General features: G+C 41.4%; 1 protein-coding gene across 1 annotated transcript in view; it reads right to left on the reverse strand.

Moving 5' to 3' along the window:
- Positions 1 to 27,506, reverse strand: part of INPP4B (inositol polyphosphate-4-phosphatase type II B) — a 640,126-nt gene that overhangs the window by 161,638 nt on the left and 450,982 nt on the right. Inside the window, exon 8 of the mRNA XM_063458461.1 lies at positions 17,633 to 17,705. Within this exon, the coding sequence (XP_063314531.1) occupies positions 17,633 to 17,705 (73 nt within the window). The remainder of the gene's footprint in view (positions 1 to 17,632; positions 17,706 to 27,506) is intronic.

Raw genomic sequence — 27,506 nt, forward strand, 5'->3', positions numbered from 1 at the left:
ATGCTTATGAATTCTCTTTTGTTCTTATTAAATGGTTCTAATTGGATGAAAGAAATGGAGATTTGATGATGATGTTAAGTAAAAGACAGGGTTTTTGAATACATAAAATCCAAACTACACAACCAAAAGGGCTACATGTTGAGTTTGATATGCTTTGTGTTTTTATAATTAATTTATTTTGTTGTGGATTTGTAGTTTTATTATGTCTAAAATGCCGATAACCTCACTTATGCTCAGATATAATGTTTAACATAACTTATTTATTCTTATATTTACTTTTTAATTATGGATTTGTGGTTGTCTAAAATATCCACAATTCTTTGTGTTCAGACCCACGTGTTTACTCATACCTTTATTATTATTTTTTGGGGGGTTTGAGTTTTGCACTGTCTAAAATATCCTTCTTATGTTTATGCTGCTTAGACATCAGGGAACACCATTATTATTATTATGTTATTATTTATATAGCGCCAACAAATTCTGCAGCGCTTTACAGTGGGTGGACAAACAAACATGTAGTTGTAACCAGACAAGTTGGACACACAGGAACAGAGGTGTTGAGGGCTCTGCTCAATGAGCTTACATGCTAGAGGGAGTGGGGTAAAGTGACATAAAAGGTAAGGATAGTATTAGTCTAGAGCTATTAACAGTTTAATTGATACACTTTTATGAAGAAGTGGGTTTTTAATGATTTTTTTTGAAGGAGTGGAGACTGGGTGAGCATCTAACAGAGGAGGGAAGCGAGTTCCACAGGAACGGTGCAGCCCTCGAGAAGTCTTGAAGGCGAGCATCAGAAGTGGTAGTACGGACAGAAGATAGATGTAAATCCCTAAGCGGGACATACTTGTGTATTAGTGAGGATAGATAGGCGGGATCAGCATTTTGTAGAGATTTGAAATCAAGAACCAGAATTTTAAATTGAGCCCTATATCTTACAGGAAACCAATGGGCGGTGGGCGTGGGCGGTGCGGGTGGACAGGAAGATGAGCCTCGCCGCTGCATTCATTATGAACTGTAACGGTGCAAGTTGGGAGGACGTAAGATCACTGAGAAGTGGATTGCAGTAGTCAAGGCGTGAAAGGACAGTGGAATGGACCAGCACCAGAGTCGTATCTGGCGTTAAGTAGGGTCAGATGCGCGCAATGTTTTTGAAATGGAAGCGGCAGGATTTGGCGATAGACTGAACATGAGGCATGAAGGAGAGGTCGGAGTCAAAGAGAACACCTAGGCAGCGAGCCTGTGTTGTGGAGCTGATGTTAGCACCATTGACTTGGAGGGAGACATACACAGGAGGAGCAACACTTGAGGGAGGAAAGACCAGAATTTCAGTTTTGGTCAAGTTGAGTTTAAGGAAGTGGGCAGCCATCCAGTTAGAAATAGCAGAGAGGCAGTCAGAGACACTAGTCAAGAGGGACGGGGAGAGATCAGGAGAGGACAGATAGATTTGTGTGTCATCTGCATAGAAATGATATTGGAAGCCAAAGGAGATAATGAGTTTACCAAGGAAGGTAGTATAAATGGAGAACAGTAGGGGACCAAGGACTGAACCTTGGGGGACACCAACAGAGAGGAGTTGGGGAGAAGAAGCAGAGCCAGAAAAAGAAACACTGAAAGAGCTTACTTTGTCTTCTTTTCTTTTTTTTTTTTTTTTATTGGCAATTTATAAAGAAATTTTACATTCTTAATACAGGGTAACCGGTTACAACCATGCATGCATCACAAAGGTTACAATACTGATTACATATTGCTTATCAGTGAACATATTCATCTTTCACGACAAGAGCTATACATATTAGCACTTAAAGCATTATTACATGGGGTAATGTAGAGCAATATAATTCTCATAAGTCCTTCTAATCACTGTATACCTACAAGCATTGTTTATAAAATATTCTGTCTCATGGTGACAGGAGAAAGGTTCTCAGTTGTGGGTAACCCGTAGTTCCCTAGTGCATAAGAATTGCTGACTTGAGGGTATAACAACTTGGAATAGAGAAAGGGTAACTTGGAATAGAGAAAGGGTAACGGGAGGTAAGGGAGGAGAGGGAGGGGGGTGGAGGGGAAATAGTCCCTTATTTTGGTCTTCTTTGTAGGCCACACCATGGCCTCAAGTGTTGCTCCTGTGGATCTTAACCAGTTAGTGTTGGGTATCTTCGTATTGTAGTCAGATATTTAATCACAGGGGAGGTACGCTCTTACTATTCCTTAAGCTTTATTCAATGGTATGTGATCAAAGGGGGGGGTGAACGGGCTGTTCTTTGGCGCTGTTGATACCTATCCCATGTTTCCCACGCCTCCATCCAAAATTTTTGCGGTGGGTTATTGGATCTAGCCATCTTCTCAAACTTTTTTGTGTCTTCAACTTGTGCTATGCAACTTTGAATGTGGGGAACGGTTTGTTTTTGCCAGTGTCTGCTGATGTGCAGTAAAACTGCTAAAATTATGTGATATATTAGATATCTTGAAGATTTCGCAAGGTCGAGTGGCATGTATTGTAGGAGGTAGTGCTCCGGGGCATTTGCGAGAGTTACTCCTGTGGTGTCTTTAATTAGGGACTGTGTGGCTGTCCACAGCGGGCTCAGGACATCACATTCCCACCATACATGTAGCATAGTACCCCTAGCTGAGTTGCACCTCCAGCACATCCCTGTGTGTTGGGGTTTAATGTGTTGTAGGCGTGTCGGTACTAGGTACCAGCGATATAACATTTTCCTTGCCAGTTCTAGATGGGCAGTGTTGAGTGTAAGTTTCCTATTGGCAGACATGATGTATGACCATTGCTCATTTGTTAGTTGTCTACCTAAGTCCAATTCCCATGCTTTCACAAATTGTAGTGTTCGTGGGTCTTGCTGCCGGTGGTGGTGACTGTACAATGTGGATATAAGCCTGGCTGGTTTGTTTGTCTGTGTACTGAGGTGTTCCAGTACCATTAAATTCCCCCATCTGTCGCCTGTCGGTATTATGGTTTTATTTTTTTGTAACCAAGAGCAAATTTGTCTGTGTGCAAATCCTGTTGCATTAGGTAAATGATAGGTGTGTTGCAGTTGTTGGAATGGGACTACCTCTCCTTGATCGAACAATTGGTGTAAGTGTTTTAGTCCCTTACCCTTCCAGGATGACATGTTTAATGAGGGTATTAGGCCGTGAAAGGAGTCTAGAAGTAAAGCGGGAGAAAGAGTCCCGCTGAGTCCTCTTTCCCTGTGGTATCTATCCCATTCCCGTAGTGTTGTCGCTGTGAGTGGTGACATGTCTTTGTATTTTTTCCGAAGGTGTGGTGGTGTCCAGGCTAAGTGCGTTATGTGATGGCCCCCGGTGTATTCTGCTTCTACTGTTACCCAAGTGGTTGGGCGGTCGTGTTGTTGCAACTCATTAATCAGTGGAGCAAGAATGGCTGATCTGTAGTATGTGATTATGTTTGGCAATCCCATACCCCCACCTTTATATGTGAGATACATAGTTTTTGCTGCTATTCTAGGTTTCTTATTGGACCAAACAAAGGCATTGACCAAGCGTTTTGCCTCTAGAAGGTATTTCTTAGGTAAACCTATTTGCAAAGTACGAAATAGATATTGCAGCCTTGGGAGCGTTTTCATTTTGACTACTGCTATCCTACCTATCCAGGATATATATTTCCCTTTCCAACTCATTAATTGCTGTTTTATGGATGTGAGAATTTTGCCATAGTTTTCCCGATGTAAGTTCCTCTCTAACCTTGTAAATTTTATGCCCAAAAAGGTTAAGTAATCCTGTCTCCATTCATATGTGTATTTCTGTTGTAAGGTCTTTTGTAGCGTTGTGGGTGCATGTAAGCACATTGCTTGCGTTTTGGCTTCGTTTAACTTATAATAGGAGCACTTGCTGTACTTCTGTAAGGTGGCCTGTAATTCAGGAATGGATGTGAGTGGGTCAGCTAAAGAGAGCATAACGTCATCCGCGAACAATGTTATTTTGTGTGTTTGATGTTTAAGTGTCACACCTCTAATATGGTTATTGTCCCGTATGGTCTGGGCTAAAGGTTCCAGTGCAAGGATATAGAGGGCGGGAGAGAGCGGGCATCCCTGCCTCGTTCCATTTGTAATTTGGAACGGCTTTGATACAAAGCCGCCATTCGCCACTTGCGCTGATGGGTTGGAGTATAATGCTGAGATGAGGGATAGGAATTGCTGTGGAAATTCTAATTTTTGTAGAACCGTCCTCAGAAAGTTCCAGTGCAACCTGTCGAACGCCTTCTCGGCGTCCAGGGACATAAAGACCCTGGGCTCGCCGGAAGGCGCACGACTATAGACAAGGCTGTGAAGTTTTCTAGTGCCATCAGACCCTTGCCGCCCGCGCACAAACCTCACTTGATCTGGATGTGTGAGGAAGGGGACAAGGGTTGCCACCCGGTTAGCGTAGATTTTGGCTCGAATTTTCGTGTCCGTATTTAACAGCGAGATGGGTCTCAGATTTTTGGGTTGGTTAGGTGGTTTCCCTGGTTTTGGTAACGTGGCAATATGAGCTAATAACATCTCTGATGGCATCTCCCCTGTGTCTACGATGTGATTCAGTGTACGCAATAGATGGGGGCAAAGAGCGTGCGAAAATGCTTTATAGTAGTGATTTGTGAAGCCATCCGGCCCAGGTGATTTCCCTGTAGGGAGCGAGCGGATAGTTTGTTGTAGTTCCTGCGGGGTAATCGGTGCTATCAGGGAATCTTTCTGTTGTTGTGTTAGTTTTGACAACTGCATCTGTGAGAGGAAATTGTCAATTTCATCTTGTGTCGGTTGATGTGTGTGCGGATCCTCCGCTAGATTATAGAGGTTTTGGTAATATGATGCTGTTTCGGCGTTAATGTCTAAGGGGTTGTATAACCTCCCTCCTGTGTTGGTGAGCATATATGGAATTTTGGAGTGGGTTAATTGCTTCCGTAGTAGCGATGCTAATTTTTTCCCTGCTTTATTCCCTTGGGTATAGTGCTTTAACTTGAGTGTTTGTAGAATGCTTGCCGTTTTGTGAAGCAGGATATCATTTAGTTGCTTGGTAACTTGTTCGATTTCCGCATTGAGTACTTGGCTAGGTTTTAAAAATTGAGCTGTGTTTAGATCACGCAGTTTAGTCAGTAGTGTGAGATGTAACTTCTGGGAAGTTCGGTGGAGAAAGGACGCTCTACTTATAAGTTGGCCTCTAAGGACTGCTTTATGGGCTTGCCAAGATGTGGTGGGTGAGATTTCGGGTTGATTATTGAGTCGGAAATATTCATCTATTACAGTTTCCAGTTCCTTTTTAAAAGTGTGTGTGTTTAGGAGTGTATCGTTCAATCGCCATGGGGCTTTTCCCCTGTGTTTGTAAGTGTCCCGGGTCTCGAGGGTCCCCACTATGTCCCCTATATTGCTGTTTACAGCGGAGGACAGCAAGTCTCTAGACACCAGTATGAGATCTATTCGTGAATATGTTCCATGTACTTTGGAGTAGAAAGTATAGTTTTTCTCGTGCGGGTGTTCTGTTCGCCATATATCATAGAGATTATGATCGAATAGCAGCTTAGTGAGGGCTTTGCAGTGTGGGATTAACGATCTATATCTAGGGGTGGATGGAGATACAGTTGTGTCCATGGTCGGCTGGAGAATATGATTCATGTCTCCGCAGATTATGGTAGCAACTTTGGACTGTTGGGGTAATTTGCTCAGTACTCTGTGTAGAAAGTTGCGCTGGTTGGAGTTAGGGCTGTATATACCTACTAAAATGTATACTGCACTATTGATGTGGCAATGTATTATTAGGTAGCGGCCTTGTGCGTCCGTTTTGACGCTTAGTAGCTCAAAGGTGAGCGATTTGTGAAACAAGAAGGACACTCCTCGAGTTTTGGATGAGTAAGTCGTATGATACTGTGTTGGGTAGTCCTGTTTCCCAAATTCTGGTACCCTCCCACGTACAAAATGCGTCTCCTGAAGGCACACAACGTCTACTTTAGCTTTCTTAACTTCCTCTAGGAGGACCCTACGTTTATGAGGGGTATTCAGGCCCCTTACATTATGGGAGTATATCTTCATAATTGATTAGTATATGAGGTTTGTGCTTGGTACTGAACTGACTCTCTCTTCCTGTTGTCTCACATGTGTACCTGTTAACGGCCCTTAGATTATGGAGGACTACTTCTACGGGAATGGTGATGATCCGAGCTGGTGCAATCAGTAGCGTGATCTGTCTTGCCCAATCGGGACTAGGGATGGGGGTGTAGGGTAACTTGAACCGGGGTAGAATTAAAACAAAGTATATACAAAGATAAAGCTTGGTACTGGTGGGGAGTACCGTGGGGGTAGAGGTGGAAACTGACATGTTTCCGTGTCGTGGCTATGGGTCTACCTCTGTCTCTTAAACCTGTATGGCGGTCAGACATACTTAATTTAGTCATGCATCAAGAAACAACAATCTTGCAATACCTCTGGCGAGTACATTTCGATTCTAGGGTGAGGTAAAATAGCATTAGGGTAAGTGAGATTAGACAAGGTTGCACACAATTACAAGTGCTCATGCGCATACGTTCTCATTTGCACTGTACATTGTCTATGAGAGTACATCTTATAGGATATTCTCTTGACCTGTAGACTTGGAGGGGGCTCATCATTAAACAGGCTTCTACTTTATATGAACTAGACAGGTCTCTTTTTTTTTTTTTTTTTTTTTATATATATCTATGATTTGCCTGTGCATTTGAGTAACCAGGGGTTTACACACCAGTAATCTCTAAATTTGCTGTACCAGGATATCTCATAATAGTCCGTCAGAGAGACACCTTAAAGGTTAGGTGTGTCCCTTACTCAACTTTATAGCCCCTATAGGTTGGGGTAGGCTCGGACAGACAAGGCCAGTTATTATCTGAGAATACCAGGTAATTACAAAAGCATACTTGACGCATCCGCCTAGGTATCATAACTGTGTAACTGAACGTGTAAAAAAAAAAAAAAAAAAACACGTATAATCAACATTAGACTTAGTGGCAGTCCTTGGTGATAGTGCAAGTGCACATATATGAACAAATATTATACTTGCGAATGTCCAGTAGTTTATGCCTTGTGCCAGTCCAGCTGAAGTCGTTTGGAAGGTGAGGCGCTGTTTTCTTGTCCGCGATCCATGAATCCCCATGCTTGCAGCTTGCGCAGTCCGTCTTCAGGCGATGTGATGACTTGGGTGGTACCGTCCTTTGTCACCAACATTTTGGTAGGGAAACCCCACCGAAACCTGAGGCCATGCTCTCTCAGGGCAGTAGCAACTTGAGCAAACTCTTTTCTTCTGCGCAAGGTGGATGCTGAAAGGTCAGCAAAGATCTGTAGATTGGGATAATTTTCCAGAGGTGTCACTTTATTTCTGCTTGTTTTAAGTATGTGCTCTTTAATATGAAAATAGTGCATTCTCAGCAGCACATCACGTGGGGCAGTATCTGGCAAAAACCGTGGCCTGGGCAAACGGTGTACCCTGTCCAGGAGTAGCATGTCAGTGGGTATATCAGGGGCATAGGCATGAAACATACCTCTGACATATGTCTGCAGGTTCTCCGGAACAACGTCCTCAGGGATCCCTATGATGCGCAGGTTATTCCTCCGAGCGCGATCTTCCAAATCCGTGATTTTATTTTCTGTGGCCAATAATTTTAGTTCCAGTTGCTCCACATGGGAGGCTGTATCGTTATGTGCTGTAGCAAATTCCGCCATTTTGTTTTCCATGTGAGAGGTGCGCTTGCTAAGTTCCTGCATATCTTTCCTCAGCGAATCCGCTGTATGCTGCCATGATGAGAGGAGTTTGTTTGACAGGGTGTCCAAAGCTTGTTGTAGATAGCTCTTTGTGAGCTTATCAGAGTCCCCTGCACTGTGTGTCTCCCTGGCCTCCGGGTTGTCCGCAACGGAGCCGCCATCTTGGGACAAGGCCTGAGCCTCCTCCGTCTCGTGGTGCATTTTGCTGCCGAAGAAATTAATTTTTTCTGCCTTAGAGGCAGCCTTCTTTCCCCTCTGCTGTGCCATCATATAATTTTCGTCGATTTCGCCGCCGTATTGTGCTGGATGGAGTCGGATTGCGACCCGCGATGCCGGAGCGAAGGGATCACACGTCCATTCCTCTCAGCGGTTAGCCACGCCCCCACTCTGTCTTCTTTTCTTTCTCTACCTCTCACTAAATTTCTCAATCTCTCTTTCTCCTCTGGCATATTTCTATCGCCCTTCAAACATGCAACTATAACCCCAATTCTAAAGAAGCCCAACCTTGACCCTAACTCACCGTCCAACTACCGTTCTATCTTGCTACTGCCTTTTGCATCCAAGATCCTTGAAAGAGTTTTGTATGCAAGATTGACAGACTTCCTTGAGTCCATCTCTCTGCTAGACCTGCTTCAGTCTGGTTTCCGTGCTAAGCACTCTGTGGAAAAACCACTGACCAAAGTATCCAATGATCTACTCGCTGCAAAATCTCATGGTCACTACTCTATCCTAATTCTCCTTGACCTTTCTGCGGCTTTTGACACTATTGATCATCAGCAGCTTCTTATTATCCTCCACAATATCGGTCTACAAGATATTGCTCTCTCCTGGTGCTCCCAATTGCCATGAATGGGTGTACTGTGGTCTGCAACATTGCCCAGAGCATAACACTTCCTCAGCCGGACTACCTTCTTATCATAGTGCATATTGCAAAAGTTGTTCAGGAATGGTTTGAGGAACATGACAAATAATTAAATGTGTTGCCTTGGCCTCTATGTATAGCGGCGTGACCCAATAATGCAATCTGAGTTAATAGTAAGTTTATCAATGTTTATTACATACTTTTCAAAAATTTGTCTTGCTTTACTTTGGTTTGCCTTGCTTTACTTTAGTTTTTATATTTGTTTAAAAATGTTCGCTTGCTGGTTTTAAATATAATTGGCATTGATGCATGTCCCTTTAACAAATTATAGAATAAATGTGAAAAACATTTTGAGTTGAGTTATTGAGTTGCAACATACTTATAATTAGAGGACAAATCATGTAATAATCACCTTAGAATCCAAAAAAGTAATCCATTTATACCTTGGTTTAGTTGAATTGTACATGACCAGGATTTCCCTAAGTCACTGTGGTGTTCTGCATCTGTAGTGACCTGCTAGCATTTTGGTTCTGAACTGTCTTTATGGGTGGGGTCAGTCTGACAACAAATTATATGGATTGTCTCTGTAATTATTTCCATTCCCAGTGTTTGCTCAGTGTCAGCACCAATTTTAGGCTCTCACGCAGTCCCCCAAGAGTACCAATTTTGTATCCTATACTCGCTTCCTGACTTCTCACTTTTGGGGACACAAGGAAACTATCCCCAACAAGCATAGCGCAAGTACATAAATAGACACACTTGGGCTATGTTCAGGGCACTAGGACCAGTGGACTGGCCTTACATGGTTTTCATTCATGCCAAGCTGACCTGCGAGTAATTTGGGCGTGTTTACCCTTTATGCCCCATTTGTGCCCTATTTTGGACAGAGCCAGTGATGTGACTGTATCATTGGCGTACCACCTTTACCCCCTTTACCATTTCCCGGGAAGCCAGAGTTGGAATTTATGAACATGGCTTGTTAGAAAACTTTTTGTGGGCCCGCTTTCAAGGCCCATTACATTTCAATTGAATCTCATATTTAATACAATATAATAGATGATTAGTGATAGTTTATTATGAGGAGGTCTTTATGGGTGACAAGCAAAATGTCTACTTTTAACTGATGTTCTAAAATTCTAGTGGGAATTACAGCCCAGAGTTAAGACTCTTAGCTTGGCAGTATGTATCAGCATACGTCCTACCTTTACATTTATACATAAATATGATATATAAAGTCTAAACTTTCGTAATGAAAGAAGAAATAAAAAAGACTTGCAATACTTCTGCCTGATTTATACTGCAAGGTATAATAAATGTCATGATTATGTTGTGTTTATGCCAGATATGTAGGCCCAAGGACCTTCACATAAAATCCTTTATTTAAGTAACCGTTAAAAAAACTTCCAGGAAGCACTACATGAATTTCTTTATTCCTCGTAAAACGGCTGAGTTACGACAGCTGCATTTACTTTTAAACCATTTCTTCTGAGCATCACTTGCAAAAAAAAAATTAAAAAATCACAACTCACATCTAGTTTAAACATAAAAATAGCATGGACTGCATTTACAGTGAGGGAAAAAAGTATTTGATCCCCTGCTGATTTTGAACGTTTGCCCACTGACAAAGAAATGATCAGTCCATAATTTTATTGGTAGGTGTATTTTAACAGTAAAAGACAGAATAACCAAAAAAAAAAAATCTAGAAAAATGCATGTCAAAAAAGTTATAAATTGATTTGCATGTCAATGAGTGAAATAAGTATTTGACCCCTTCGACTTAGTACTTGGTGGCAATCACAGAGGTCAGACGTTTCTTGTAGTTGGCCACCAGGTTTGCACACTTGATAAAGGCAACCAGTTGGTACCGAAACGTTGAGTGGCTTTGTGTTTTTGCCTTGGGGCTTGAAAGATTTTTTGGTATAGTACTTTTGCATTACTGTTTGCCTCTATTTCTGTTACTTTGTTTATTGTTTTTGTCTGATATTGTGATTTTTCTGCTGTGATTTTTCTGTTGTGATGATTGAAGTTGTTATAGTGTGCATTCTATATTATACATGGATCTCCACATTAACCCAAGCACAGGAGGAAAGATAGCCTAGACTGATGCCTATTAAAATGTTTGAAAACAGTTTAACACAAGAAGGTAAGACCAGGGGCTCCCATAGTGTTAACCACTTCATTAAAATTAAATGATTGTGGAGCTTGAAGTGTTCCTTTATATATATATATATATATATATATATATATATATATATATATATATATATATATATATATATATATATAAAAGTGCATTATCTGGGTTATCGTCCTTGAAATTACAAAACATTAACAAACTGTTAAAAGTTTAGGACAGACAAGAGTCAAAACAGCAAGAACACAAACATGCTATATTGATAAAGTTTTTGTTTTATCCCACTTTATTACTATGTTTTATGTTAATGATACTTAGCATTTTGTAAGCCCTTCATATAAACATTACTAAAAAAAATAATCTGAATCTGATGTGGTCATACTGCATCCCAATCAACCAGCATCAGTTCTGTTGATGGCTGACTTACTCTTTTTGCTAATACATACAGTCTAAGACTCAATTTTAGATATCACAGAGTCCAGTATATCAAGTTGTAGATCTCTCTTTAGGTTGCCAAGATCTGCTCATTTATATTAGATATTATATATTTTTTTAAAACATCTGCATATATGATAAATAATTAATTCCCAATGCTGAAGGTGGAAACGCTACTATGCATTTGCATCATATTATTATAATACTGTGTATAGCAACACATTGTATTATAGTTACATTAACTGCTCATTTTTAATATTGCACCAAATCAACTTTGGACAGATTGGGGGATGACTACACAGTGAAGTAAGACCTCCTGTAAGCACATGACAAACTTGAATCAAACAGCATGAATAGTAACAGATTGGAGGAAAACTGCCCAGTGGTGGATGTCAGGTGAGTAAAACTTTTTTAAATCCAGTTTTTAAGCATTTGAGGGGTGGTGGGAGAATTAGAATAATGCCTGATAGAGCATTATTCATAAATAATAATGATAATGATAATAATAATAATAATAATAATAATAATAACAAAAAATAAATAAAACAAAGTGACCTCCAATATCACTTATGAAAAGTTTATAAAAAAAGGTTTATGAAAGTTAAAAAAAAAGAGCATTGGTGCAACAAATAATATAACCTGTATTAGTACTGAGTCTGTGAGTAAGGCTCTAATAAAAGGGAGGTCCTGCCCAGCTGTTCTTTTGAGATGCCTTTGTTAAAGAAAAGTAAGCAATGTTTCATCTAGTTATGCTTATTAGAGCATGGTTGTGAATCTATGGTGGAATGCATCACACTTAGTGAGCTGTGTATTGCATGTCAACTTAGATGATGTTTAATTATAAAATAAACATTATTTTATCAGGATCCCAGGCTGCTGTATTGAAGTAGCTAGGATTTGTATTTATCTCATCCCAAGGCTGTCAGAATTGAAAGTCAACTTATCTACCTGTAAAGGAGCAGCAAGGGACTTCTAACATATGTGGCTTTGGAGAGCTGTCACTTTATTCTCTTTATTATTCGCTCACACCTATCGAACATGATTGAATTCTAATAAATCCATGTTTAAAATTAAAATAACCATTTCTATTAATTAATTTCAATTAATCACCAAGCACCTCTATCAATAGCATACTTTAAAAAAAATGGACTATTATCCATGATATTTTATATAGATGGGTTAAATGATTTGGACAGCATATTGGTGCTGCTATATGGTCCTTATTGCACTGCTACTGCTTGCATTTCATTCATGTTTCATTGGAGCTTCGATTGATCAATTTCTCATTGCAAAATGTTAGACTATATGATATGTATGAATGTTTGTATGTATGCAACCTATTGACAACTCAAACATTTACAGAAATCTCAGTAGAATTTATGTTTTTTAAAAGGTCATGGAAATGTTTATTTAGTTTGCTCATTAAACCAAGATATGTGGTGACAACTGAAAGGTAAATGTAAGCCACAATAAGAGCTGGGAAAACTCACTGTTACAGGTAATACATCTAAGTTTTCACTTTATTAGTCAATAAACCTATTGGATTTACTTGAATAGTATTACTGACAAATATATTTTAGATAACAAGCCTATTTTAATATATATATAAAACAATGTATATATGTATGCAGTCATTACTCATGTTATAGCATACTCTTTGCTTACTAGACCAACTACTTCCTAAATCCTCCTACTATAACATTAGGAATACCAACACATATTCCTAGTGTAATAGTGCTCACCTACTGATTTACGTGTGTGAACTCCCCATCCCTGTAAAGGGTTAAAAGATCATTTGACATGCCTTTACTCCCACGCCATTCTGACCTTGCCAGGGCGATTCCACTCCCCTTAGGGAAGCATTCAAGGAAAATCACCATGCTGCACCATTTAAATGCCCTTTAAAAGCAGCATTTTGTTTATTACAGGAAAAGTGTCTCTAATGGCTGACAAGAACATAGTCATTAAAAGTGTGTTTAACACAAAGAAAGGAAAAGCATAGCTATTTCTACATAACTGAAATGGAGTGGTCTGAGTGCTTCAGTGTACCTGTATACAGACACCAAGGTGCATATGTTGGTTATTCATTCTCCATTTGGACACAACATATGGCAGGGATGCTGACTGACTTGATTTTGTTTTAACTGCCTTCAAAGACTCTATTACACATACTAGTATTATCTCCGCGATACAAGACGTAGGATGGGGCAGTCAATTTATACAGTGGTGTTGCCTATGCAAATTATGAGATGTTTTCACCTGCTGACCAACATAGATTCCTCCCATCTCTGTTTAGCTTATTAGAGGATACACCTCTTTATCAAATTACAAGGTTAATGTGCTAATGTCTAGAGCCAGGCCAAAAGGTTTCCCTGTGAGTTAATCTCCCATATAAATCCATGTGTTGTTCAATAATTGAGCCTAAACCTGCCCAGTATCTAGGCATGTTTTAACTCCTGCTTTTTTTTTAACTATAAAAGTCAAACTACACATGTGTATCCTCATTCATGGTATGGAGACATCGGTACATGAATGCCAAATCATGGGATTAATCTGACAAGGTAGTAAACCAATGGTGGTGAGACACAATCTTGTCTAGCTCAAGTGCAGTGGATGATTTGCCTTTCCTCTCTACAACTGCCTAAATATTGCAAACCCTACGTAGCCAGATTGTCCTGAGTCCACACTTACCCCAATAGAGCCAACCTCAGATTTTGATTTTACTTCTCACGATACGTAGAACCTTGCATTCAGTGAGTGAAGTACCCAGCAGTCTCACACGACATAGCCTATGAGACGAGGTGGTCATCCCACATTCCTTAAACCTTGTGTCCCTCTAATGTATTTCCTTCCCTGTGTAATACATCTTTCTTCCAAGGTTTAGAGACTGTGCACTTTAAGGGTCTGGAGAGAGTAGGAATTCAAAGATTCCAGCATTATTTAAGAATCATAGCAAACAGAGAAAATCTACCCCAGGATAAAGAAAGGCGGACATTCTCGTCAAAACGCATGTTAAGCTCTATGCCGATGCACTACTTGGTTTTTTAACTTTATCCTTGGGTAGATTTTCTCTGTTTGCTATGGCTCTTTAGTGTCTTAACGCTAAGTTCAAGTCAGTACTTTGGGGCTTATTAGGTAGGCTGCCTTTAAGCAGCAGTGGTAGCTGGATAGTGACTATAGCCTTTAGTTTGCACTCTACAGGCTGCTGGTCAGTCTGCTGTTTGGGGGTTGAGAGCTTAGTATCACCTTGCACTAGTCAGAAACTGTTTCAACACTGCCATACTGTCGTTTATACAAGTTTACTCTTTCTTTGGTATCTAAGTTTCTCTTCTACTCGTTACAGTGTATCCTCTAAGACATTTCTACTATCCTCACTATTAGGACTATTCATATCAGCTACTCTTCTTTGCTAACAAGGTCTTTTTAGACCACTTTACTACATGCAGCCAAGATTAGTCATTTTTATAGACCACAGGACTTGGAGACCTAACATCACTTTTTCTATTTTCAAGTGTTGATGTTAATTGGTTTCATGTTCCCCCATTACCTCCTTGACCTGCTCTATAACAACAGTGTAGGGTTTTCCTACATCTGTGGCCCTATCTTCTCTTCAGTGATCCTATTTGATTAACTTTAATACTCTTTCTGTCAACAAAACAAAACATAAGTTAATTTAACTAATGTCACTTGTGTGTGCTACATTCAAAAATGCTACTTCTACAACTACTTCTAATAATAATAAAATGCAATCATCGATGGATTTGTTTTGAGTAAAGAGATTAATCTAACATTCAATGTTTAAGGAAAGCTTGAGAACAGTTTAAAAATTAATTTATAATTTGCATACAGTCTAACTTTTGATGTGCAAATTACGTTATTTGTAATTTTTTCCTTTATGTCCTATTATTTTGTCTGTCTTCATCAGTCAAATAATATCTGTATTTTAATTGTTTGCCACTGAAATATATGTCATCCGTCTCCATTTTAATGCTGCTGATTTAATCCTCTTAATCCTGAAATATTTGTTGCTGTGTAAAAATATCCAAGCGAGGCTAGTTAATCACTGTAACAATGAGTATCACTGCAAACAAAATTATACAATAAAATAGATTATGTCTAAGTCAATCATTTACAATACAACAAAAGAATACAGAATCGTACTGAGCATTAACAACATGTGAAAGAATTATTTCTTTTGGGAATACAACTGACAGGTAAAGAGTGTGGGTGTAAGCCCTATGATATATTTTGCGGTCAGCTAATGTGAAACCTGACGGGATATTTAACACCATCAGAAAAAAAAAACAGCTGATGGAGAATAATGTCTCTTTCCCAAATCAATGACACCCAGCAGCAGTTGCAAAAGTGGGTTAAAAGCTGCCAAAATCAATTCATTTTGCCTTTCACAAAGCCTTATAGGAGAGTGAAATGAATGATCTGTTCTATGCCTGCCGTTGGACTATTTAAGAAAAAAAATCATGTAGACACCTAAATGTATTTATATCATAAGAGTGACTAAAGATATTACAAACATCTTAATAAAGAAGAAAACAATCAAACATAAAGCCTCACTGCATATATGCAACAACGTTTACTTAACCATTCCCATTAACCTCTCACTTGATGTTAAAAGTAAAAGTATTTGGTGTCCTTAAGTGGGATTGCCCTATTTAGGATATCAAAATATGTCACTGATTAGTAGAGAGCTCCTGAACTTGGTCTAGCGGTTAGGATTCCTGGTTTTCACCCAGGCGGCCCAGGTTCGACTCCCGGTATGGGAATTGTCCTTAGCTTTTTTTCTGAGGACTTAAAGGTAGGCAGACAATGTAATAGAGCAGCAGGAAATGCTAGCAGAATGCTTGGTTGTATAGGGAGAGGTATTAGCAGTAGAAAGAGGGAAGTGCTCATGCCATTGTACAGAACACTGGTGAGACCTCACTTGGAGTACTGTACACAGTACTGGAGACCATATCTTCAGAAGGATATTGATACCTTAGAGAGAGTTCAAAGAAGGGCTACTAAACTGGTTCATGGATTGCAGGATAAAACTTACCAGGAAAGGTTAAAGGATCTTAACATGTATAGCTTGGTGGAAAGACGAGACAGGGGGGATATGATAGAAACATTTAAATACATAAAGGGAATCAACACAGTAAAGGAGGAGACTATATTTAAAAGAAGAAAAACTATCACAACCAGAGGGCATAGTCTAAAATTAGAGGGACAAAGGTTTAAAAATAATATCAGGAAGTATTACTTTACTGAGAGGGTAGTGGATGCATGGAATAGCCTTCCAGCTGAAGTGGTAGAGGTTAACACAGTAAAGGAGTTTAAGCATGCGTCGGATAGGCATAAGGCTCTCCTAACTATAAGATAAGGCCAGGGACTAATGAAAGTATTTAGAAAACTGGGCAGACTAGATGGGCCGAATGGTTCTTATCTGCCGTCACATTCTATGTTTCTATGTTTCTCTTATGTGAGATTGCCTATTTAGGATACCAAATTAAGTGGTGTTTAGTAGATAGCTCCTGAACGTAGTTCCCTTTACGTGGGATTGCTAGTGGACATTTGAAAGGTGTGACAGTGATGGTGTATTGGTCATGATGCCAATGTGGGGCAAACTGTTTAGCAACCAGAGTCCCGCCAAGCTCTAAGGCTTTCTGGTGATTAGTGACACAGTTCCTGACACGCAGAAGTCAAAAGCTGTCATCATCGTCACTGGCTGAGAGTGCCAATTGACTACTCTGACATTCTGTGCAATGAATAACACCGCAGATGATAACACAATGATGCAGAGGGGTTACACTCCATATGTACAGGGCCGACTTAAGCAGTGGAAGTGTAAGCATGCTCTCTCTACTGATACAAAAAGTGTAGCTTCCTCTCTGAGCAGTCCAAATTATTTGAAGGCATGGGCATGTACAGCCTGCCTACACTGTTCAATCCCTTTATTCACAGGAACTAGGCTGTGCATGCGCATGAAACAGTTACCTGCCTGGCTCCACCATATGACTTGAATGGTGTGAGTATGCCTATGCCTCCATATAGGTGGACAGATCAGGAGGAATTCTAGATTTTCCTATATCAGGGATAGGCAACCTTCACGCATTCCAGGTGTTGAAGACTAAGTCTTCCCTGATGCTTTACCATCAATATGGCTGTAAGGGCATTATAGGAGGTGTAGTTTACAACACATAGTCCATAACATCTGGAGTGCCGAAGGTAACCTACCCCTGCCCTATATGGTGTTCGTAGGCAGGGGTGGTACTTATGTGCCAAACGTAAACAAGAAAGTATTGTTTAAGATTTTGGAAGTTTCCATTTAAATGAAATGTAAATATATGGTACAAAAAGTATTATATATATTGTACACAAATCTTATTTCTTATTAGTCTCTATTACAACATAACAGATTGAAATAACTACCATCAACAATTTTCACATTATTGTAAATACCCAAAAAGCACATTGTACCTGTATTAAACAAAGGTAGATTGTCCTTCCCACTGATAACTTCGGGCGATGAGCATTCACAAACTAAAGCACACTGAAAAGATAAGAATATGTGAGGTTATCATCTGTGTGTTACTGTCGAAAATAGTATTAATACATGTTAATGTGTTAAAAAGAAAATGTGCAAAATAATGTTAACAGCTTATGTTATTAAATATATATGACCTTTCAGAAACGATATCCATATGTATCTGTTTCAGAAGGATTTCTTGTTATGATAAATGTAGGCATTTAAACGTGATTATCCCAAGTTAGCACCATTAAATAAAGCAAAGAATGTCTTGTTCATAAGTAAGTAATATAGATACATTAATTACATAGTTACATAGTTACATAGTTACATAGCTGAAAAGAGACTTGTGTCCATCAAGTTCAGCCTTCCTCACATATGTTTTTTGTTGTTGATCCAAAAGAAGGCAAAAAAAAACCCAGTTTGAAGCACTTCCAATTTTGCAACAAGCTAGGAAAAAAATTCCTTCTTGACCCCAGAATGACAGTCAGATTTATCCTTGGATCAAGCAGTTATTACCCTACATTGAAAGATTATATCCTTGAATATTCTGTTTTTGCAAGTATGCATCTAGTAGCTGTTTGAACATCTGTATGGACTCTGATAAAACCACTTCTTCAGGCAGAGAATTCCACATCCTGATTGTTCTTACAGTAAAAAAACCTTTCCTTTGCCTTAGACGAAATCTTCTTTCTTCTAGTCTAAACGCATGACCTCGTGTCCTATGTAAAGTCCGGTTTGTGAATAGATTTCCACACAATGGTTTGTATTGGCCTCGAATATATTTGTATAATGTTATCATATCCCCTCTCAGGCGACTTTTATCTAAAAAAGATTCCAAACTCTCCACCATGGCCAAGACCAAAGAGCTGTCTGAGGATGTCAGGGACAAGATTGTAGACCTACACAAGGCTGGAATGGGCTACAAGACCATCGCCAAGCAGCTTGGTGAGGTGACAACACAGTGTAATTATTTGCAAATGGAAGAAACACAAAACAACTGGCAGTCTCCCTCGGTCTGGTGCTCCATGCAAGATCTCACCTCATGGAGTTCAAATGATCATGAGAACAGTGTAGAATCAGCTCAGAACTACACGGGAAGATCTTGTTAATGATCTTAAGGCAGATGGGACCATAGTAACCAAGAAAACAATTGGTAACATACAACGCCGTAAAGGATTGAAATCCTGCAACGCCTGCAAGGTCCCCCTGCTCAAGAAAGCACATGTACAGGCCGTCTGAAGTTTGCCAATCAACATCTGAATGATTTAGAGGAGAACTGGGTGAAAGTGTTGTGGTCAGATGACACCCAAATCGAGCTCAACTCAACTCGCCATGTTTTGAGGAGGAGGAATGCTGCCTAAGACCCCTAGAACACCATCCCCACCGTCAAACATGGAGGTGGAAACATTATGCTTTGGCGGTGTTTTTCTGCTAAGGGGACAGGACAACAGCACTGCATCAAAGGGACGATGGACATCGAATCTTGGGTGAGAAGCTCCTTCCCTCAGACATGGCATTGAAAATGGGTTGTGGGTGGGTATTCCAGTATGACAATGACCCTGTCATGGGTGGCGGTCCGAAGACTGGGACCCCTGTGTGCCTGATGATGAAGCTAGGAGTCACAGTGTGGAAATGGAATATTAGGGTCTGGTGCAGGGTAACCACACGCCCCCTGGTGTTGAGCACCAGCGTTTGTGCGGCCACATACCAGGGCCCTGATGCAGCTTCTACGGATCCCAGGAGCTAGATAAAAATATGCAGACCTACCAGGATCTGGATAGGAAGTCTCTGCAGCAGAAATGTATCCAGTACTAGAAACAAGTCAAGACTAGAACAGGCACCAAATAAGATCACAAGACAAGACTAGAAGAACCCAGAACCGGAGCAGGACAGAAAGCAGAACCCAGAACATGTACACAATACATGAGGCAAACATTAACAGAACATGGGCAGGACAGGACTGTACATGAACTGGGAATACAAGACAAAATAAAACAAGACAAGAGATACAAAGCAAAACAAGAGGAGACAACCAAGTACTATATATGTAATAAACATTGGAGATTTACCGTAGACATACATAAATGGCCAATGTTTATTACATATATAGTACTTTGTTATGTCAGACTGCAGCCTGAGCCCATCATCATCCTCTTGTCCTCATCTGGTGGTAAGTAGGCAACCCATATATAATTAGTGGCACTAATCTCTAATTTACCTCACATTAAAGGGACACTATGGTCACCAGAACCACTACATCTTAACTTAATGTAGTGATTCTGGTATCTATAGCCTGTCCCTGCAGGCTTTTTAATGTAAACACACTGCCTTTTCAGAGAAAAGACACTGTGTGCAGCAATGGCATAGGCTCATTTAGCAGATCATATGGATGGGACGTTGTGATGTCACATGGTGGGCAAAGCCATATGGGGGCGCAAATATTTGTTTGCCTAAGGCAGCAAAAATCCTTGCACCAGTCCCTTCGTGGAGAGGATTTGCAAAGAGGAGCGAGACAAAATCCCTCATGAGATGTGTGCAAACTACAAGAAACTACAAGAAACGTCTGATTGCCAACAAGAGTTTTGCCACCAAGTAGGAAGTCGAAAGGGTTGAATACTTTTTTCACTCATTGACATGCAAATCAATCTATAACTTTTTTTGACATGCGTTGTTTTGGATTTTTGTTTTTCTTATTCTGTCTCTGACTGTTAAAATACACTTACCATGACAATTATAGACTAATCATTACTTTGTCAGTTGGCAAACGTTCAAAATCAGCAAGGGATCAAATACTTTTTTCCATCACTGTAGATATGCAGTTATACAGACATGTATGAAACTGTATGAGAACATATCTATTCCATAGGCGTGCACACGGGGTGTGCCGGGTGTGCCTGGGCACACCCTAATCACACCTCCGTGCTGCACTACCTCTGGGCAGACTGACATGTCGGGTCCTCGGTCTATGACCTAGGACCCGACACAGGAGGGGGCCCGGCGGCTTGCCCACAATGCCGCCGGGTGAGAGGCCCCTCCTGTCCGTCTGCCCTGATGGAGATCCAGCCTCAGTCTGCAGCTCCGCCGGGAGTGAGCTGCAGACTGAGGTGTCTCGCAATCTCCAGTCTGTCAGAGCGTTGCCGCGGCAACGCCCTGACTGGAGATCGCGAGACTCACCATGTGGTCTGCAGCTCACTCTCGGCGGAGCTGCAGACTGAAGAGAGAGGGTGCCCACTGGACCACCAGGGCAGGTATTTAAACCCCCTTCTGTCCCCTGTCACTCACTGCCCCCCCACCCTGCCTCTGCCCCCATACCCCCCATAACCCCTGTCCCTAGCCCTCTAACCCCTGTCACTATCCATCTACCCCCAACCCCTGTCACTAACCCCCTAACCCCTGACACTACCGATCTAACCCCAGCCACTACCCATCTAACCCCCTAACCCCTGTCACTACCCCCCTAACCCCTGTCACTACCCCTCTACCCCCCCAAACCCCTGTCACTACCCCTCTAACCCCCTAACCCCTGTCACTTCCCCCTGACCCCTGTCACTACCCCTCTAACCCGTCACTACCCCCTAACCCCTGTCACTACCCCTCTAACCCCCTAACCCTTGTCCCTACCCCCTAACCCTTGTCACTACCCCCTAACCCCTGTCACTACCCCCCTAACCCCTGTCACTACCCCCCTATCCCCTGTCACTACCCCTCTAACCCCTGTCACTACCCCTCTAACCCCCTAACCCCTGTCACTACCCCTCTAACCCCTGTCACTGTCCCTCTACCCCCTAACCCATGTCACTGCCTCTCCACCCCCCAACCCCTGTCACTGCCCCTCTACTCCCCTAACTCCTGTCACTACCTCCCTTAACCCCTGTCACTACCCCTCTACCCCCAACCCCTGTCACTACCGATCTAACCACTGTCACTACCCCCTAACCCCTGTCACTGCCCCTCTACCCCCCTAACTCATGTCACTACCCCCCTATCCCCTGTCACTACCCCACTACCCCCTTAACCCCTGTCACTACCCCCTAACTCCTATCACTGCCCCCCTAACCCCTGTCACTACCCCCCAACCCTTGTCACTACCCCTCTACCCCCAACCCCTGTCGCTACCACTCTACCCCCAACCCCTGTCACTACAACTCTACCCCCCTAACCCCTCTCACTGCCCCTCTACCCCCTAACCCATGTCACTGCCTCTCCACTCCCCCCACCCCTTGTCACTGCCCCTCTACCACCCTAACTCCTGTCACTACCCCCCCTTACCCCTGTCACTACACCTCTAACCCCTGTCACTGCCCCTCTACCTCCCTAACCCATGTCACTGCCTCTCCACCCCCTTAACCCCTGTTACTGCCCTTCCACTCCCCCACCCCCTGTCACTGCCCCTCTACCCCAACCCCTGTTACTACCCCTCTATCCCCCTAACCCCTGTCACTACCCCTTTATCCCCCTAACCTGTTACTACCCCTCTACCCCCTAACCCCTGTCACTAACCATCTACCCCCGCTACCTCCTGTCACTGCCCCTCCAGCCCCCTAACTCCTGTCCCTCTACCTCCTGTCCCTCTACCCCCCAACCCCTGTCGCTGCCCCTCCACCCTCCTAGAGCTTGGTTGCTTCATCTAAGTGTTGCTTCTAAGTGTGTGTGTGGTTGGAGATATTCTGGAGAGTTTTACAGAAGCTTCAACTGTCTAAGAGCTGTGCTAAGAGTTCTTTTTTACTGTTACAGGTAAGATTCATCTGTAGGAAAAGGTTACTGACTGCACAAGGTTTGATTTCCTGTTGGTAATTATAAGGCATTTGATTGGATTAGGTAGCTACTTGCTATTGATTGCTATTTAAATTAGCTATTGTTTGCTAATAAGCAGAGGCCTACCCAGGTGTTAAACATTCCTAGTGGGAGGTAATTTTAGGAGTATATAAGGGTAGTTGTCATTAGCTTGGCTAATAGAGCTTGGTTGCTTCATCGAAGTGTTGCTTCTAAGTGTGTGTGTGGTTGGAGATATTCTGGAGAGTGTTGCTTCTAAGTGTGTGTGTGGTTGGAGATATTCTGGAGAGTGTTGCTTCTAAGTGTGTGTGTGGTTGGAGATATTCTGGAGATAAACTGGAGGTAATCTGAGGTATCCAGGAGGATAAATAAAAAGTTAAGGTTTGTTTGATTTAAATTATTCACCTCATTGGAATGGCAGACTTAGTTCAGTGTAATAGTTGCTTTGCATTTGTTTCACGTTCCACTTTTTGGAGGTTTGGTTGTTGTCTAATCTGTAGACAGTTCTCTATTTTGCGGCAGGAGATTGTATTTTTGAAGTCTGAGATTTGTAAATTATCTGGTAAACAAACTCAGGCTGGAACTGCTGCAAAGCCACTGCCGCAGAGACATACTAGGAATGGCAGATGGATTACTGTAGGATCTGGTAGACTTGGAGTTGTGGCTAAAAGGCATATTGCACAGTCTGTTGCTCTACATAATTCATTTTCTGCACTTTCAGAGTGTATTGGTGTCGTGGAGAGAGGCACTGAGGCTAGTGGTGTTGTGCAGAGAGGCACTGAGGCTAGTGGTGTTGTGCAGAGAGGCACTGAGGCTAGTGGTGTTGTGCAGAGAGGCACTGAGGCTAGTGGTGTTGTGCAGAGAGGCACTGAGGCTAGTGGTGTTGTGCAGAGAGGCACTGAGGCTAGTGGTGTTGTGCAGAGAGGCACTGAGGCTAGTGGTGTTGTGCAGAGAGGCACTGAGGCTAGTGGTGTTGTGAATAGAGGCACTGAGGCTAGTGGTGTTGTGAAGAGAGGCACTGAGGCTAGTGGTGTTGTGAAGAGAGGCACTGAGGCTAGTGGTGTTGTGCAGAGAGGCACTGAGGCTAGTGGTGTTGTGCAGAGAGGCTTGGTGAGGCCTAATAGAAAGCAGTTGTTGGTGGGGGATTCCATCATAAGAGGTGTGGAGATGGACAATGGTGGTCTTGTGAGGTGTCTTCCCGGAGCTACTGCTCACAGAGACAGGAGACGTATCGGTAATATTGTTAAGCAAGCAAAGCAGGAAGGGGAATTGGATGTACTTGTCCATTTAGGGACAAATGACTTGGCTTGCAATGAGGTTTCAGAGGTTAAGGAAGTTTTTAGTGTTTTTGCCAATGATATACGGCAGGTTGCTTCCACATTGTCATTCTCTGAAGTTCTGCCTGTGCATAACACTCAGAATGACAGGCGGATGCGTATTAGGGACTTTAACTTGTGGCTTGGTGAATGGTGTCGGGAGCAAGGATTTGGCTTTATTGCTCATGGTAGCTCTGTTTGGAATGGAAATAAACTGTACAAAAAAGATGGTTTGCATCTTTCTCAAAAGGGAACAAATGTTCTCAGTGAGCAGTTCAGAGGTTTTGCTAGGATGTATTTAAACTAGGAAGGGGGGGCAAAAGGGTGATAAAACATCAATCCAATTGTCCCCCAAAACAAGGACAGAAGGTGCCTGTAGCAAGTGTGTTAAAAAATGATAAGCTTAGAGTCATGTCTACAAATGCTCGCAGTTTAGGGAATAAGATCCATGAACTTGTGGCAATAATGGCAACTGATAGTGTAGATTTAGTCGCTGTTACTGAGACATGGTATAATGAGAAAAATGACTGGGACATAGCAATACCAGGGTACTCTTTATATAGAAAAGACAGGGAAGGCAAGAAAGGGGGAGGGGTGGCCCTGTATGTAAAGAATAGCATAAAATCTAGCCTAATAAAGGTTAGTGAGGCGAACATAGAGTCAGTTTGGGTTACGTTAGAATTTGGTAATCACACAGTAACTCGTGTAGGTGTGATTTATAGGCCCCCAGGACAAAATGAAGAGTTAGATAATCTACTAGTTGAAGAAATAGCTAAAATGACAATGAAGGGGGAAGTTATCATCATGGGTGACTTTAATCTTCCTGATATAAATTGGAAAACAAAAATAGCTACTTGTGCCAGGAGCACACATATTCTAAACTCCCTACTGGGATTGTCTCTAAAACAAGTCGTTGAGGAGCCAACTCGTAAAGAGGCCATACTAGATTTAGTGTTAACAAATGGAGATTTGGTATCAGATATTACTGTAGGTGAAAGTTTAGGATCCAGTGATCATTAGTCAGTGTGGTTTAATATAAGAACAGTGACTGAGTCACACCACACAAAAACAAAAGTTTTAGACTTTAGAAAAACAGACTTTTCCAAAATTAGAATATGTGTAAAGGAGTCATTATCAGACTGGAGCAATTTAAATGGAGTCCAAAAGAAATGGGATTATTTAAAAGTTGCACTACTGAAGGCAACAGAAAATTGCATTAGGCTTGTCAGTAAAAGCAAAAAATTCAAGAAACCACTGTGGTACTCCACAGATGTAGCCAAAATAGTAAAAAACAAAAAGTTAGCATTTAGTAATTATAAAAAAACCCAGAGTGAGGAAGACAGAATGACCTATAAGATTAGGCAGAAAGAGGCTAAGCAAGTTATAAGAGCTTCCAAATCACACACAGAAGAGAAAATAGCACAGTCAGTAAAAAAGGGGGACAAAACCTTTTTTAGATACATAAATGAGAAAAGAAAAGTAAAACAAGGATTAGTTAGATTAAAAACAAAAGAAGGAAGGTATGTAGATGAGGATAAAGGTCTAGCTGACTGCCTCAATGAATATTTTTGTTCGGTATTTACAGATGAAAATGAAGGAAAGGGACCTCAGTTAAGAAAAAGGATAAATGAGTCATTTATTACACGTGAGTTTACAGAGGAAGAGGTTCTATTTCAACTGTCAAAAGTAAAGACAAATAAGTCAATGGGACCTGATGGAATACACCCAAAGCTATTAAAAGAGCTTAGTGGTGTACTAGCAAAACCATTAACAGATTTATTTAACCAATCATTGATAACAGGAGTAGTCCCAGAAGATTGGAAGTTAGCGAATGTTGTGCCCATTCACAAGAAAGGTAATAGGGAGGAGTCGGGCAACTATAGGCCAGTAAGCCTAACTTCAGTAGTGGGGAAAGTGATGGAAACCATGTTAAAGGATAGGATTGTTGAACATCTAAAAACACATGGATTTCAAGATCAGAGACAACATGGGTTTACTTCAGGGAGATCATGCCAAACTAATCTTATTGATTTTTTTGATTGGGTAACTAAAATTATAGATCAGGGTGGTGCAGTAGACATTGCTTACCTCGATTTCAGTAAGGCTTTTGACACTGTTGCACATAGAAGGCTTATCAACAAACTACAATCTTTGAGTTTGGATTCCAATATTGTTGAATGGGTAAGGCAGTGGCTGAGTGACAGGCAACAGAGGGTTGTAGTCAATGGAGTATATTCGAAGCTTGGGCTTGTCACCAGTGGGGTACCTCAGGGATCTGTACTTGGACCCATTCTCTTTAATATTTTTATTAGTGATATTGCAGAAGGTCTTGATGGTAAGGTGTGTCTTTTTGCGGATGATACTAAGATATGTAACAGGGTTGATGTTCCAGGAGGGATAAGCCAAATGGAAAATGATTTAGGTAGACTAGAAAAATGGTCAGAGTTGTGGCAACTGACATTTAATGTGGATAAGTGCAAGATAATGCATCTTGGACGTAAAAACCCAAGGGCAGAGTACAGAATATTTGATAGAGTCCTAACCTCAACATCTGAGGAAAGGGATTTAGGGGTGATTATTTCTGATGACTTAAAGGTAGGCAGACAATGTAATAGAGCAGCAGGAAATGCTAGCAGAATGCTTGGTTGTATAGGGAGAGGTATTAGCAGTAGAAAGAGGGAAGTGCTCATGCCATTGTACAGAACACTGGTGAGACCTCACTTGGAGTACTGTACACAGTACTGGAGACCCTATCTTCAGAAGGATATTGATACCTTAGAGAGAGTTCAAAGAAGGGCTACTAAACTGGTTCATGGATTGCAGGATAAAACTTACCAGGAAAGGTTAAAGGATCTTAACATGTATAGCATGGAGGAAAGACGAGACAGGGGGGATATGATAGAAACATTCAAATACATAAAGGGAATCAACACAGTAAAGGAGGAGACTATATTTAAAAGAAGAAAAACTACCACAACAAGAGGACATAGTCTTAAATTAGAGGGACAAAGGTTTAAAAATAATATCAGGAAGTATTACTTTACTGAGAGGGTAGTGGATGCATGGAATAGCCTTCCAGCTGAAGTGGTAGAGGTTAACACTGTAAAGGAGTTTAAGCATGCGTGGGATAGGCATAAGGCTATCCTAACTATAAGATAAGGCCAGGGACTAATGAAAGTATTTAGAAAACTGGGCAGACTAGATGGGCCGAATGGTTCTTATCTGCCGTCACATTCTATGTTTCTATGTTTCTAACCCCTGTCGCCCACACAGTGCACCCCTCACAATCATACACACTGTACCCCACACACACTGAATCCCTCACAATTACACAAACTGTACCCCTTACAATCACACACACTGCACCCTTCACAATTACACCATACTGCACCCCTCGCAATCACACACACTGCACCCCTTACACGCTGCACCGCTCACAATCACACACACACTGCACCGCTCACAATCACACACACTGCACCTACGTATATTTGTATTTGTATATATATATATATATATATGTATATATATGTGTGTGTGTATGTATGTATGTATATTTATGTGTGTGTATGTGTATATAAAAATACATATACACGCGGCGTGTGTGTTTGTGCTTTAGGGTGCACACCCTAATGCAACAGGCTGCGCACGCCTATGATGTATTCTATTTGTATGCATGTGTAAAGATGGACATATACATGCATGCACATATAAGGGTGATTGTGAGTGCTTA

The sequence above is a fragment of the Pelobates fuscus genome, chromosome 6, assembly GCF_036172605.1.
Source record: "Pelobates fuscus isolate aPelFus1 chromosome 6, aPelFus1.pri, whole genome shotgun sequence".
In the NCBI taxonomy this organism is placed as follows: Eukaryota; Metazoa; Chordata; class Amphibia; order Anura; family Pelobatidae; genus Pelobates; species Pelobates fuscus.